This window comes from Pangasianodon hypophthalmus, chromosome 22 (assembly GCF_027358585.1).
Source record: "Pangasianodon hypophthalmus isolate fPanHyp1 chromosome 22, fPanHyp1.pri, whole genome shotgun sequence".
NCBI classification, from domain to species: Eukaryota; Metazoa; Chordata; class Actinopteri; order Siluriformes; family Pangasiidae; genus Pangasianodon; species Pangasianodon hypophthalmus.
Genome location: NC_069731.1, coordinates 10,393,833 through 10,409,740, shown reverse-complemented (window position 1 = coordinate 10,409,740; position 15,908 = coordinate 10,393,833). Strand labels below are relative to the sequence as shown.

General features: G+C 38.1%; 1 protein-coding gene and 1 pseudogene across 1 annotated transcript; both read left to right on the top strand.

Moving 5' to 3' along the window:
- Nucleotides 1-1,974: 1,974 nt before the first annotated feature.
- LOC113541109 (uncharacterized) lies at nt 1,975-6,648 on the top strand. Its single transcript, XM_053227806.1, has 3 exons — nt 1,975-4,242; nt 5,039-5,131; nt 5,782-6,648. The coding sequence occupies exons 1-3, from the start codon at nt 3,769-3,771 to the stop codon at nt 6,358-6,360; spliced, it is 1,146 nt and encodes a 381-aa protein (XP_053083781.1). The 5' UTR covers nt 1,975-3,768; the 3' UTR covers nt 6,361-6,648.
- Nucleotides 6,649-11,123: 4,475 nt separating this feature from the next.
- On the top strand, nt 11,124-12,263 carry LOC113541146 (uncharacterized; annotated as a pseudogene).
- The last annotated feature ends 3,645 nt before the right edge of the window (nt 12,264-15,908 follow it).

The window sequence follows — 15,908 nt, the reverse complement described above, 5'->3', positions numbered from 1 at the left end:
TCAAACTGGGCGTAGAAGTCATTCAGCACATCTGGGAGGGAGGCGTCACTGTCACAAGCAGGTGATGTTGTCTTGTAGTTTGTGATCGCCTGGATGCCCTGCCACATGCGCCGAGTGTCTCCGCTGTCCTGAAAGTGACTTTTTACGTGGATTTTCTTGGCATGTGCGCGTTTTGCCTCTCTGATGGTTCGGGACAGTTCGACCCTTGCTGTTCTTAAGGCCGCCTTGTCCCTTGCTCTGAAGGCGGACTCTCTGGAATTTAACAGCACACGCACCTTTGCAGTTATCCATGGTTTCTGGTTGGAGCGTGTAGTGATGGACTTGGAGATGGTCACGTCATCAATGCACTTTCCAATGTAGCTGGTCACTGATGATGTGTACTCCTCCAAGTTAATAGAATCACCGTTGGTTGCAGCCTCCCTGAACATATCCCAGTCAATGCACTCAAAACAGTCCTGAAGAGCAGAGATGGCTCCTTCTGGCCAGGTTTTTACCTGTTTCAGAACCGGTTTCGAGCGTCTGACGAGTGGTCTGTATGCTGGAATTAGCATAACAGAGATGTGGTCTGAGTATCCGAGGTGGGGGCGGGGCTCCGTGCGGTACGCGCCGGGTATGTTTGTGTAAACAAGATCCAGCGTATTTACCCCTCTCATAGCAAAGTCCACATGTTGATGAAATTTAGGGAGCACTGTTTTGAGATTCACATGGTTGAAATCTCCGGCGATAATAAATAATCCGTCAGGGTGAGCATTCTGCAGGTCGCTAATAGCCCCATAGAGTTCACATAGCGCCTCTTTAGCATTAACGCTAGGCGGAATGTACACGCCGACAATGAAAATGGTGGTGAATTCCTGTGGTAAATAAAATGGTCTACACCTTACAGTCACAAACTCCACTAGCAATGAGCAGACGCTGGAAACCAGCACAGAGTTCTTGCACCATTCCGTGTTGATATAAACACACACACCACCACCGCGAGTCTTACCGCACAGAGCTGCATTTCTGTCGGCTCGAAACACGGCTAGCCCGTCTAGCTGGATGGCGGCATCCGGAACTGAGCCATGTCTCCGTGAATACAAGGACACAGCAGTCTCTGAGCTCTCGCCATGTAGCCCGCTGGAGTCGGATGTAGTCCAGTTTATTGTCCAGGGAGCAGACATTTGATAGAAAAAGTGGACGGGAGCGCCAGCCGGCTAGGGTCATTTAGCATTTAGCCTAGCGCGGACACCCGCCCGCTTACTGCGCTTCCACTTCCTCGAGCACCGCTTCCGATGTCCTCTCTCCCGGTCGCCGTCAACAGGCAACGCCGAGGACTGGGGGCCTGGTCTATGTAGCCGGGGTCGCAGTAAGCCGAGGTCGTGAAGTTTGTTAAATACATCATCATGCATACTGGTTGCTGCATGATTTCTGTACTGTGCTAGTGTCTGGCGGTCGTATACATGAACACATGTATCCTCCCTGCTATCATCCCCTCCTAAGGCCGATGGATCCCTAACTGTCTCCTGTGTGCACGGGGACATCCAGAAGGTTCCCGCAGCTAGAGTTAGAGTCAAACATTGGGCCGAGGAGTGGCCGCTCCTTGTGGGCCTCATCCCGGAGCTCCCCGTGCCTCTACTCCTGGGTTGAGACTGGCCGGGTTTCTCCATCACCAGGACATCAAGGCCTCCTTGGAGACATAGGCCCAGAGTGATGCAGCCGCGGGTCTGGTGGGCCTGCCTGGCACAGGATGAAGGTGACGCCAGGGCGACCTCAGCAGGTGAGACCCCCACCCCTACTAACCCTGTCTCCTCTGTGTTTTCGCAGGTCACCCAGGAGGGGAACTTCGGGTGGGAGCAAAAGGAAGACAACAGGGTGAAGCACTGTTGGGGGCAGTCGTGGCCTAATGGATAGAGTCGGACTTGCAACCCGAAGGTGAACCTGAAGGTCGTGGGTTCGAGTCTCAGGTCTGGCAGGGATTGTAGGTGGGGGGAGTGAATGACCAGCACTCTCTCCCACCCTCAATACCATGACTGAGGTGAGACCCTTGAGCAAGGCACCGAACCCCCAACTGCTCCCCGGGCGCCGCAGCAAAAAAACAAAAGGCTGCCCACTGCTCCGGGTGTGTGTTCACGGTGTGTGTGTGTTCACTTGGATGGGTTAAATGCAGAGCACAAATTCCGAGTATGGGTTACCATACTTGGCCACAAGTCACTTCACTGTTGGGGCCAGGTGCAGGTCATTGAGGGAGTCAATGAGTAAATTTGGTGTTTTCTGCAATTCACATTTTCCTGGGACATATAGATTTTCTGTCTGGCTCTTATCTGCATTAACAAGGCGAAAACACACCGTTCACATTTTTCTGTTTTGCCAATTGTTGATTATGGTAACCGACAGTTAACTGCAGTTAAGAGGACACCAGTTTTGCTCACGGTCTGTTTTTCACATTTTGGAACCTGGTGAGTTGTTTTCTATGTTCAAGTAGTAGAAATGAATTATTTTAACACTGTAGAAACGTTTCCGGGTAGAAAAAGTGAATGTGTAAATTTGAGGTTGACTCCAGTGTGTTGGAACATTTGAAAATAACAACTTTCATTTTCACAGCATTTAGCTGATATCAATTATATTGTTCCACTTAATATTTTGCGGTGGTAGCGGTAGAATTCAGAAATTCAAATTTTTATTGAACTTAAAGCTAATGTAATTTAGTCAGTATAAATAACTGCTTTACTTCAGAAAAAAAAAAAAATCGACGCCCAGTTTTAATGTTAGTCTTATTGCCCTACTATTTTTTGTTCAAAGACACTTGCATGCTTTGGAAATGCAAGTACTGTCCTGCTATCTGTGAGAAAAGAGGACAGCTTTTCAAACCTTATAGGTTAAAACATGGAAGTTATTCAAGAACTGAGCCCTTTCCCCACCTGCATCAGGAATGCCTGTGTACATTCAAATCTCTCAATGCACTCCATACTCATTTATCCCGCTTTCACGCCATGGATCAACAGCAAACCATGGATCAACAGCAAACAACAGACTTGCAAATTAAGTTTCGCTGTTTGTCATGTGAGTTTCTTGAGCCCTGCTCTGAAACTGAATACTTTGCACATCTGCGGAATACACACTTAAAAGTAAACCACAAAATTGATTGTCCATATAAAGACTGTAATTTTCAGAGCAGTGTATACTCCACTTTCAATGCACACAAAAGTAAAACACACAGAGCATACTTGGAAGAATTTCAAGCCTGAAATCACTGACAGGATCACCAGTGACACTCGTGATAAAGTAGCCCATGAAGGTCAGGGTGAGCAAGTGCAGATGACAACGTCTGACACGGAGGATTTAGAGGTCAGTGAAGAAGCCAGCGAAAATGACCTTCATGATTTAAGAAAGCAGCTTGAACAAAATCTAGCATCTGTTATTGAAAATGCAAACTATTCTGCATATTCCTGAGAGTGCTGTACAAGCAGTGATATAACACCTTTGCCAGATACATAGCCTGTCCCAGCCACTACTGCACAGTAAAATACTTCAGAAATATTCAAATGTGGATGAATTAGTTGTAAAATAAGTAATCTGTGCTATTTCACAAAGTAATGTGATAACATCATTGTGTAGCAAAGGTGGATCTCTGGGAACTGTTAAAAGGAGAGCAGCCTATGTGCAGAAAGAGTTTCCATTAGTAATGCCCATAGAATATGTTGTTGAAAAAGGTAAAAAACCTATTGTATATGTCCCCATACAGCACATGCTCCAGAAAGTGTTGAACAAAACTGACATTTTGATAAAGCAATGAATGTTCCACATGAATACAGATCATATGCCGATGGAGAGCACTTTAAGGAAAATCGTCTTCTTTCTGGGGATGAGTTCACAATTGCACTCATACTTTATCTGGATGACTTTGAAATAGCCAATCCTTTGGGAACATCAAAACAGAAACATAAAATGTGTGCAGTGTATTGGGTTATTGCTAATATACCTGTAAAGTATAGGTCAACACTCAACTCTACCCAGGTTGCTCTACTCTGCAACACCTCCACAATGAAACAGTATGGTTATGAGAAAGTGCTGCAGCCTCTTATCCTTGATCTTATCTCATTAGAACAACATGGTGTTTATGTAGAACAGCTAGGTGCAAATGTGAAAGGAACAGTCTTGTTTGTAGCAGCTGATAACCTTGCTGCCCACTCACTTGCAGGATTCTATGAAAGCTTCACAGTGGAAGTGTGTATGGCATCCAGGAGTGACACCCAGCAACAAGAGGTACGTTCTGATTTCTTTCAACTCAGAGACAAAACCTGTCATGACAGGCATGTGCAAGAGGTGATAAAAGACCCACGCTTAAGTCAAAACTTTGGTGTGAAAGGGGCATGTCCTCTTACTGAAAATCTGAAACACTTTCATGTGGTCACCGGTTACCCTCCTGACATTTTACACGATATCTTGGAAGGCATTGTCCCAGTTGAGTTGTCTCTGTATCTGATTGTCAGCCCTGATTCCAAAGAAGTATTTTACCTGAGATACACTAAATCAGGCCATCAGATCTTGGTTCATTTATATTACAAGAACACATTCTCTCACCTGCCCTTGTGGTATCTCTCTATGCATTTTTTAGTTTACTGTGTCTTTGAAATTTTTGCCTCACCACTAATACAGTGGAGACAAATGGACTTTAGCTTGTGGTACTCACAACTTTGAAAGATGGCATTTAACATTTCCTTTGCCATCTGTTTCCTACAGTACTACTCTGGATAATCTACACACAGGATATATTTACTGTTGGAACATTGTATATTGTACTATAGAAGTAGTTCCTGTGAAAACTGTATATGCAGTGTGCCCTGTGGATTGTATAGTAACAGGGACACTGTTTGTGGTAGTATTATTGCTGTTAGCTTTTTAAATTAATTGTCAGTGCTTGAGCATTACAAGCCAATGGAGGTGGAAATATCGGCTGGACAAATAAAACCAAGGATCTGCATGGAGAGATATCAGCAAAGTAAAGAAAGAAAATATGTTACGTTTTCTACATTTAAGTGTATACTATACCTCCCTGCAGAGCACCGAGCCAACAGCCGTTAGATGCCTTGTCCTGAGGGGACTTCCAGTCATTTTTGGAGATGATGCATCTATGTTCTTTAAGAGCAGCTCTGTGAGTAATTTTGCTTGTTTTTTATTGTTAGAGTTATTACTGCCACTCAGTTATTACTGAGTTTTTGCTGTTTGTTTTGTATCATTTGGGATGGTGGGTGATAATTAGCATTTATGAACATGGTTCATTAAATTTAACTTGATTTTAAATTAATTTGTCTGATAATGTGCCTTTCCTGTTTCCAAGACATTGCAGTTTATACTGCATACATTTTGTAAAACTTCTGTTTACACATTACAGAAAAAAATACAACCAGCATGAATTATAAAACTAAAATACATTTGGATAAAATTTGGCAACTACCAAAACTAAAATAAAACCATATCACTGCCTCATGGGAAAGCTGCTGAATGAAAAAAAGTTATATATGTTTTAGTTTAGAGGGCTGAGCAAGCAGGATCTGGAAGACGAATGGGATATACAAAATCTAAATAATCACAGGTGGACAAAACAAAAGTCTAGCAATATATACAACATAGCACAAAATCTAAGAATAGACATATAATCAGTACTGTGTTCAGTGTGTAGTTGCAGTACTGCATGGCTGACTGAACTGCACAATTTCTGAATATTAAGGGCTTACGACTAATCTAAGGCAAATTACAGTTGACCTGAATATCCTCTTTTTTCTTGTCTCTCACACTATATAGGATGAAGTCTCCTTGGACATTCCAGTGGGTATCCTCTGCTTTGAGGACAACAGAGCCGCAAGTCCAGCATCGCCACAACTGAACCCCTCAAGAGTGGGAATCATCCTAGAGGGCAGCCTTGTCATGGATAAACTCACCAGCTTGCCTCAGGCAATGTGCCCACTGGTGCCCATTATGGGCCCGCTGCATGCCCACAGTTACTGGCATGAAAAGCAGGGCACATGTGGGGCCCAAGTGGGACAGTCTAGTAGTCCCACTCTACTTAGTGTGGGAAGCCCACCCTCAGCCCACACTTTTGGGCTGTCCCACTGGGGCCCCACACGGAACACAAAGGGGCATGTTTGCTGGGAAGCGGCGTCAGACACTTTTATATTATGGAACTCTGCTGCTACACTTGTGCTGCTACATCACACAATAGCCCATGTTCTGTGTATTTATTGTTCTGTGTATTTATTGTCTTGCATTCATCTGACACTGTTGTGTATTTGCACTTTATGTAGTTTTGCATACTGTTCTGTGTTGCACCATGGTCCTGACGAAACATTCATTTCAATGTATAAAAGCTATATAGAGGAATGAAAATAAAAACTCATTTGACTTAACACTTGACTTTAAATGAATTGGGAACTGTGTGAATACCTTCCCCAAACACTTTTTGACACCATGAACACAATTCAAGATTCAGCTTAAGCATACTGTAAGCCTGTGGTGAAGGAGTGGTAACTGAAACTTGAGAGTTTCTCTGATTTTTTTGTTTTTGTTTTTGTTTTGTTTTTTGTTGTGTTTTTTCCAGACTACATCCAAAAGAAATTCAGTGTTTCTACATCTGAGATAAAGGCAATCAAGCTGAACAATGAGGATAAGCTCTTCAAAAAATAAAAACCTCCCTGGATAATGTAGGAAGAAATAGGGAATACATGCATGATTTGTAAATAAACACTATAAATACATTTAGTCTAACTCTAAGCCTGTTATTTAAAGTTTAAAAAAAATAAAATCACATTTATTGTTGCATTGCACTTTGAGATATTTGAGATATACCTACATTACATACAGTATTGCAGATGTGTGAAAATAAAACTGTTTCTGGTTGTTTTTCAATGATATTGTACAGTATTTTATTAGTATTGCACTTTAGAAGTATTGTAAATGCACTAGTTGTATTATATATTGTATATATATTACTACTGCAGCTGTATTTTAGTTGTATTTTAGTAGTACTTCAGTTGTATTGCAGTACCACCTCAGCTGTATTGCAGTAATACTGCAGTTGTATGTTAGTGGTACTTCTGATGAATTGCAGTAATACTGCAGTTGTACTACTATGTTCAAATGACATCTATTATGATATACTGTAATATTGCAGTTTTTTGTGTAGAAAAAAACCCTGCTTTTTTCTACATGTAACAAAAAGTGTAGTATTACTTATAAAAAACTAAAAGTAATCTTTTGTAAGGGTTGGCTTGCTGATACATTATGTTTTTCACATGTTTATGATGAGAAATGACTTCAAAAATGACTGTTTATACTAAATTTAATAATTTGATATAAAGACGATAAAAAGTCAAAAAATGAAAAAACATGTTTAATATGTTAGCATTTATCAAATATGCCATAACACACTGTCTTTGCAACAGATTCCAAAGTGCTGGCAGCACTGTGTGCTTTACATGTAGCAAAGGATATTTGGGAATATCCTTCCCAAATATATTCCGCTATAAGGAAAAGGACATTTCAAGTAAATGCTTAAATGCAGGTGCCTGGCTTGCTGTCCCATGATGTTTCACAAGGTTATGATGAAAAATTAATACAAGCATGAGTGATTATATTAAAAACCATAACTGGATAATAAGGTAATAAAAACTTAAAAAAAAAAATAAAAAAAAAAAGAAAAATCATGTTCAATAAGTTAGTATTTATCAATTATGCCACACATCTTTTCAACGAATTCCAATGTGCTTGCACGATTGTGTGCTTGATGCGTAGTAAACGCTATTTAGCGAGTTTTAAGGCATTAGGACTTAAGGAAAAGCACTTCTCAAGCAAAAACATAAACACAGGGACGTCGCTTACTGGTACATACTGTTTTTAATATGTTTTTGATTAGTGATGACTTCAAGCATGATTGTTTGAAGCTTTACACGTAGAAACCGCTATTTAGGGAGTTTGAAAGCGACTTAAGGAAAAGCAGTTTTCAAGCAAACACAAATGCAGGAGCATGGCATGATGTTTTTCACGTGGTTATGATGAGAAATGACTTCAAACATGATTGTTAATATTAAAATTCACAGTTGGATAAAAAGTAAAAATAAATGGAAGATCATGTTTAGTAAGTTAGTATTCATTAAATATGCCATAACACACTACCTTTTCGAAGAATTCCAATGTGCTAGCATGCATGTGCTTATAGCGTAGAAATCGGAAAAGCAGTTTTCAAGCAAAAACACAAACACATGTTCAGGTGTGAACGAATTCCAAAGTGCTGACAGGACATTGTGCTTTACGCGTAGAAAAGGGAGTTTTAAATCAAACCCAAACGGAGTTGCATGGCTTGTTAAGTCAGTATCCATCAAATATGCCACAATACCCTATCTTTTCAACGAATTCCACACTGAAAAATGGAATGTGTGGTCGGTTTCATATGGTTTACATAAAAATATTACCTTTCTCATCAAAAACGTGATTTCATTGCTTATGCTAAACTTAATTTAAACAAGTTTCTAATTACAATACTGAATTATGTAAAGTGAGCATGACCACATAGTACAGGTATTATAACTATAATACTGTATTTAAATTCACATGGCTAGACTGTGTGTGGTAGAATAGTGCAGCGGTAATGTGGTTGTTATAGAATGACAGCAACCTGTGTTCGACCTTCACCTGGGGTGTGTGTGTGGATTCAGTGAGCGTTTTTTCAGTGTAGAAAGTCGGTTCGTGTGTGCACGTGTAAATATGAGTGTCCTTCCTCAAAGTAGTGTTGAATGAATTCCATTTTCTCCTTTCTTGCCAATGGAAACTTTTGTTCTTTTTTTTAGATTTAAAGTTTCACTATTGAAACTAGCAAACACAAATGCAGGTGCTTGGCTTTCTGTTACATGTTTTTCACATGGTTATAATGAGAAATGACTTCAAGCATGATTATTTATACTAAGATATAATAACATAATGGGATTACAATGGAAAGAAAATTTTAAAAATGTTTAATAAGTTAGAATTCATCAAATATGCCATAACACACTGTCTTTTCAAATTTCGATTTGCTTGGATGAGTGTGTGCTTTATGCATAGAAAATGCTCTTTAGCGAGCTCTAAGGCACTACGAATTAAGGAAAAGGAGTTTTCAAGTAAACACATGAACGCAGGGGCTTGGATTGCTGGTACATGATGTTTTTCGAGTATGTATGATGAGAAATGACTTCAAATATGATTAGTTTATATTAAATTTCATATTCTGATATAATGGTGATAAAAAGTCCAAAAATGAAAAATCATGTTCAATAAGTTAGTATTTAGCAAATATGCCATAACACACTGTCTTTTCAACAAATTCCGATGTGCTTGCATGCGTGTGTGCTTTAAGCGTAGAAAATGCTATTTAGCGCGTTCATGTGTGTCAACAGATGGAGCAAAAGAGAGAAATGAGCAAATGTTGTTGGACATCAAATCTACTCAAGGAATGTTTTTTTTTTTTTTTATAAAACTAACTGTAATTCTACCTCTGGTATGTTACTTAGTTTGTGGTTCATGAAAATGAACAGAAATGTTCAGAAAGAATTCAGTGGGTAAAGATATGGAAAGACATGCACTATGAACACAACTATAGCTCATGGTAAGAGATGGAGGAAGGAGAAATGAGCTTTTTAATTTTTTTTAAATTTCCAGAGTAAAATGTGTTCTATTAAAAGCAATGCAAATATAGTTGCTGTGCATTTTACTTGCCATTTTATTTACTATATTTTTAAAGTTCATAGTCCTCATTAAGTTTTCTTTTTTTATTCACATGTATTTTGAATTCATAATGTGTACATTATTTAAAAATTATTCAACTCAGTGAGTATTACTCAATTCGTAGTCTGCAACTGCAAAAGTTATCAAGTATTTGTTCTAACCATTTTACTGTCTTGTGTGAAAAAAGTGAGTTTTTTAATGCACTTTAAAATTAGCTTCATAATAATGAGATGGGATTGAAAAACAATGCACTTTTAAATTACCTTCATAATAATAGTTTGGGATTAAAAAAACAATGCACTTTAAAATTACCTTCATAATAATCAGATGGTATTAAAAAACAATGCACTTTAAAATTACCTTCATATTAATGAGATGATTACATAGATTTGTAAAACCGTATCTGAACTATTAACAAGTTACCAAACGTTCTTAGAATTGCAGTAGTTATTAAGTAGTTAACCTAACCATTCAACTGTCTTTTCATTTGGTAATTTGGGGCGGGTACATATTTTAAAGAAGGTCTAAATGCAGTAAACATAGATAAATACATTCACACTTTGAGTCAACAGAGTGTAGTTACTCAAAAAATATGGATTATAAAGTTGCTTTTTTGAGTCAGGGGCAGTTTTTACAGTTTAAAGTTTAATGACAATAACTTTGGTTCATCACATGAATTTACCCTGCCTAGCCTACAGTATCATATCTACAACTCATTCTCACTTATTTTCTGCTTACCCAATGATATCTTCACATCTTTTTGGATAAATGTTTCAAAGCTGTACTGCAGGGCCACACTGCCTCCTGAGTCCACCTCTTCACAATACTTGTGGAGACAGGCTACCCTTGAACTGCAGGAACATACTGAGGTGTTAACGAGACAAGTTTATGGTCTGATCTACCAAGTGGGGGTAGGGTAGTAGCTCTGTATGCTACATTAACATTTGTACACAAAAAGTCCAGTGTTCTGTTTCCTGTGTAGGGCAGTCAACAAACTGGTGGAAATTTGGGAGAGTGGAATCCAGATCTACATGGTTAAAGTCTCTAGTAATTACCACAAAAGCTTCAGGCTGTTTAGACTGTATCTTAGCAACAGTGGCGTGTATAACATCACATGCCGTTTCCTTGTCAGCTGACGAAGGTTTTGGTGTTTATGGTGTTATTGACTGGTGGTAAATTCTGCATAAGACAAGGAGCATGTGATAAAATTTGTTTTACCTTCCTGGTCGTTGTCTCTAGCACATTATGCATGTTAACCATTTAGATTGACCTGATAGATAGGCCTAGCCTACAGTATCTACAACCTATTCTCACTTATTGTTCACACCCCAATGACACCTTGACATCTGATTTGATAAATGCAGTCCATCCACATGTAAAATCCTCTCAAAATGACCAAGATCAGCAAATTTCATTTCCGAGACATCAGGATGATGAGGTCTGCTGGAAGTTCCACTCCAGAAATACACCACCATCTGAGTTCCATTGATGTACAGGCTACACTGAGCACCGTCAGAAGGCATTACAAAGAACGAACATCACACATACGTAATCCTCGCAAAAAAAATAAGTTATCCACTTCACACAGTATGATGCTATCACATATGTAAATATGTTGCAACAATGCCATGTGTTGGTTGTGCCTAAAGTGTCAAATATTTATAAATGTTTTGCTTTTAGGGACATTGTCGCAGCCATAGACAACATCATTAGCCATAATGATGAACTGTCAGGAAGTTCAGTGAAAAAACAGCTCTGGCATGACAATGGATTGGACATCAGTGAGCATTCCATTCGGAGGATCTTGGGTGGAAGTACGGAAACTCAACATTGTCCCATGATCAGAGACAAAAATAAAAAGATATGTCTGCAACAAGCCAGATATGGATCGAGGAGAAGGAGACTTTTCACAATGTCATTTTCACTGATGAACAAATGGTGGCTTTGGATCACTTTGCCACCATGTTATTTTGTAAGAGTGGCAGATGTGTGTCTAAACCAAAGCCAAAACACCTACAGAAAGTTCATGTTTGCTATAATATATAATATAATATTTAATATACAGCCTGGGAGTGGGACCTACTGCAATCTTCAAAGGGACCAGTCTTTCATTGAAGAAGCTTTTATACAAGAAACCTCTGCTTTCTACATTAGGGAAAACGTCTGAGTCCATCACTGCTTTTTCCAAGACAATGACCAGAAACAAACTGTTGCAAGCAGAGTCATTGCTTGCAGAGGGTATAAGCTGGGTGAAGACTCCACCAGAATCCCCTGATATGAATCCCATTGAGATGGTGTGGCATGCTCTGAAAGACTATATTCCAAAAGAAGCAAAACCAACTACAAAGTCTGACTTAATTGTTGCCATAAATAAATTCTGGATCGAGGAGCTTACAGTAACGGCATGCAACAAGTACTTAAATAGACTATTTAAAGTTCTTCCAGTCGTGGTTGTACATCAGGGTGGACACACTGGAATGTAGCATACATAGGCTAAAGTGTAATGCCATAAAATGGAAATACTGAACATTTCTGACCACTTTCCAATAAATATAAACTTTTTCTTTGGCATAACCATTTTGCTGTATTTTTGTATTTATTAGGTTAAACTGGAACATTGGATTAATTGTATTGACAAGTGATCAATAATTTATTTGCTTAGGCAATACATTGGCATCACTTTGTTTTGAAAGGTGGCGGGGATAAAAATGTGGGGGTGGTTCACTCACCTTTTCTACTTCTTGCACTATACTGTAGCATGCATTCTGCTGTTTCTTTATTTGATAGGATTTATGTACCATAGTCTAATCAATAGATTTGCTTGAAGGACTGTAATTAGGACTAAATGTCTGAATGACCAAAATATTTATATAGCAATTAATGCTTTTTATGCAGTTAGTCCTATGTTTATGTTTACATAAGATATGCTACAGTACATTTATTATTATCGATCACTTAAGCATTACCAATGAGTAGACCAATTCCATTCAATTAAATTTTATTTGTATAATGCTTTTAAAAATGGCCAATGTCACAAAGCAACTTTACAGAAATAAATACATTCAGGATATAAATTGTAAGTGTACACTGAAAAAAAATTAAATGTGTGATCGGATAGATTTAAGAAAAAAATTACCTATGATTTACCTAAAATATTCCATTTCTCACCAAAACTTGATTTCATAGCTTATGCTAAACCTAATATAAACAAGTTTCTAATTACAAAATTGAATTACGTGAAGTGAGGTGATTAATTCACGTAGTACAACTATAATGTTATTATAGTTATAGTTATATATATTATACTATAATATAATAAGGGAATGGCCCTTTCCTGGCTCAGGTCTTATTTGACTGATCGTTATCAGTTTGTAGACGTAAATAGTGATTTCTCTTTGCATACTTAATTAAATTTTGGTGTCCCGCAAGGCTCTGTTTTAGGCCCACTGCTCTTTTCTTTATATATGCTACCTCTGGGCAAAATTATTCGTAAACATGGTATTAGCTTCCACTGTTATGCTGATGACACACAGTTGTATGTTTCAGCAAAGCCAGATGACAGACACCAGCTTAATAAAGTTGAGGAATGTGTAAAAGACATTAGAAACTGGATGTTTATTAACTTTCTCTTACTTAATTCTGACAAGACAGAAGTACTTGTACTAGGACCACATGCAGTTAGAAGTAAGCTTTCTGATTACATAATAACCCTGGATGGCCTTTCTGTTTCATCATGTGCCAATGGAATCTTCTGTTCTTTTCTTAGATTTAAAGTTTCACTATTGGAAAAAATGGTTTAAAGTGAAGTCAGAAGTCCACACACTGAAAAAAAGCTATTGAATTTATTTGATTAAAATGCGTACATCTGTTCCACGTGATTGAATTGAGTTATAATAACATAATTTGTTTTCGTGCATCCATACGCAAACCATACGCAATATTTTAGTCTTAAATCTAACCGACCACACATTTAATTTTTATCCAGTGTAATTCAGGTTTATTGTACAAAACTTCTACTGCGAACATGCCGATAAAACATTAATAATTCACTTATTAATAGTATTTTTAAGTGCCATCACCATGCGAATGTGAATTTGATTTACTTTAATTTATATTTGAAGTTTGATCACTGATGCATAAATACGTGCATTCAGTTTTATTTTGTGTAGCTTTAGTTCATTTAGACAATTTTAGTTATAATTTTGATAAAAAAATATCGTTTAAATTTAGTCAATATTTCGTCTTGCCATATTCATAAATCTTTGTCAATTTTGCTCTAACTAAAATGGCATCTAATTTTAGTCGAAAATAACCTTTTTTTGTGACAAGAAAGTGCAAAATTAAACCAAATATTCTACCATTTTAACTATTAATTTAAACATATGGCAACATTTATCAAATGTGCTTTTACAGAAGGAGCATATTCACATTGATTTACACATCCTGACTTTCACATGTAGTTTTGTGAATTCGTGTCATTTTGTGCAGATGCAAGTTGTACTATTGTGTTTATGTTGTGTATGAATCTGCTTAATCTCTTATACGATGTGTTTGGGTGAGTTAATTAACGTGCTAGTAAAGTGCTTTAGTTTGCTGGATTTCATTCACGCAGCTCAAGCAGGTAACTCCTGCTGATATTACTTCTTTATTCTTTAGTGCATTATTTGAAACAATCACATTCTTTCTAGATTTTTCTACAAGAAACCTTGTTAGTATGTTGTTAATTGTTAATCTTTATCTTTTTTTGTCATATTTTCATCAACAATATGTTTAAATTAAAAATGATTAATTATAGTCTTGATGCACATTTTTGTCTGGTCTTCGTTATCGTTGAGGGAAAAAACCTGTTGTTAATGAACATTTTTGTCATTTCGTTTTCGACGAGATTAATACTGCAGTTCAATCTAAAGGCATAACATGGCATAATGTTGCTAGTAAAGACTACAGGAAAGTAAAACAAATTTTATCACACGTCTTTTGCAATTTACCACCAAAAAATCCAAGAAGAAAAATAATAATTTTGTGTTAAGATTTTTCTCCCCCCATATAATCCGAATAAAAACCTACTAAGACAGAGGTAGTGCCAATAATCTAAAAGGAAAGCTTTACTCTTTTCTTAAGTATTAAGTTAAAATGTTCATACGTTGTAGCTTTTTATGGCCAAGCCTGTTTTTCCCACCTCATTACAGTGATCTGTACCAGTGATACTGCTCTCCTTTTTTACCACCTCATTACAGTGATCTGTACCAGTGATACTGCTCTCCTTACCTGCTCTCCTTATCTGCTCTCCTTACCTGCATGATGCCCTACATCGGTTGGAGATCACTTGCTGCTGCTGGGGGTGGCCCCACATGAACGACCTGAAGATCATTGGGATTGCTGGGGATGGTGCCGCTTGGGAACCGTGGAGATGGCTTTGGACTGCGGTTCATATGGGCAGTTGTACTGTGATGGCTTGGGACTGCAGTTGCTGTAGTGGCTATGGGGCTGCGGTTGCTGCGATCAGTTTTGCACTCAGGTCTCCATCAGGTTCAACAAAACAGACTTCATGTGAAAACTGTAATCAGTTTCCTTGTTACACAATTACACTATTGTCAATGTAGTACACAGTAATAGAAGGGATTTATTTATAATTGCACTATCTGTTGTCACCAAGATGAGGATGGGTTCCCTTTTGAGGCTGGTTCAAGGTTTCTTCATCATATCATCTCAGGGAGTTTTCCTTTCCACTGTCGCCTCTGGCTTACTCATTAGGGATAAATTCATACATTGTAGTGTACGGGAAAATAACTCATTTTTCTATTTTTCATTTCTGTCAGAGATGACACATCATGTATCAGGCAGAGAAATTTAATCTCGAACAGAATAGAACTGGCATTCAAGGTCTTTGGGGATAGCACATGAAAGGTGCCTGAAGTCTGAGTAAAACCACATGTAGTTGTTGTTGCAGAGGCACAAGTGTCAACCTGACAAGTAACACCAATCAGAGTCATATTTGTATGCAGCAGAGAGTTTGCTTGAGTGGTATAAAAAGATGAAAGATGGTCCATTTGTTGTGGAAAACTGTTTTCCAGGCCAAAAAAACACACTTGATAGGAAACAGAAAATTTAGACTAATGATATGTCCCCTGTGTTTTACTGAGTACTAATCTAAAAATGGCAATATGCTACAATGC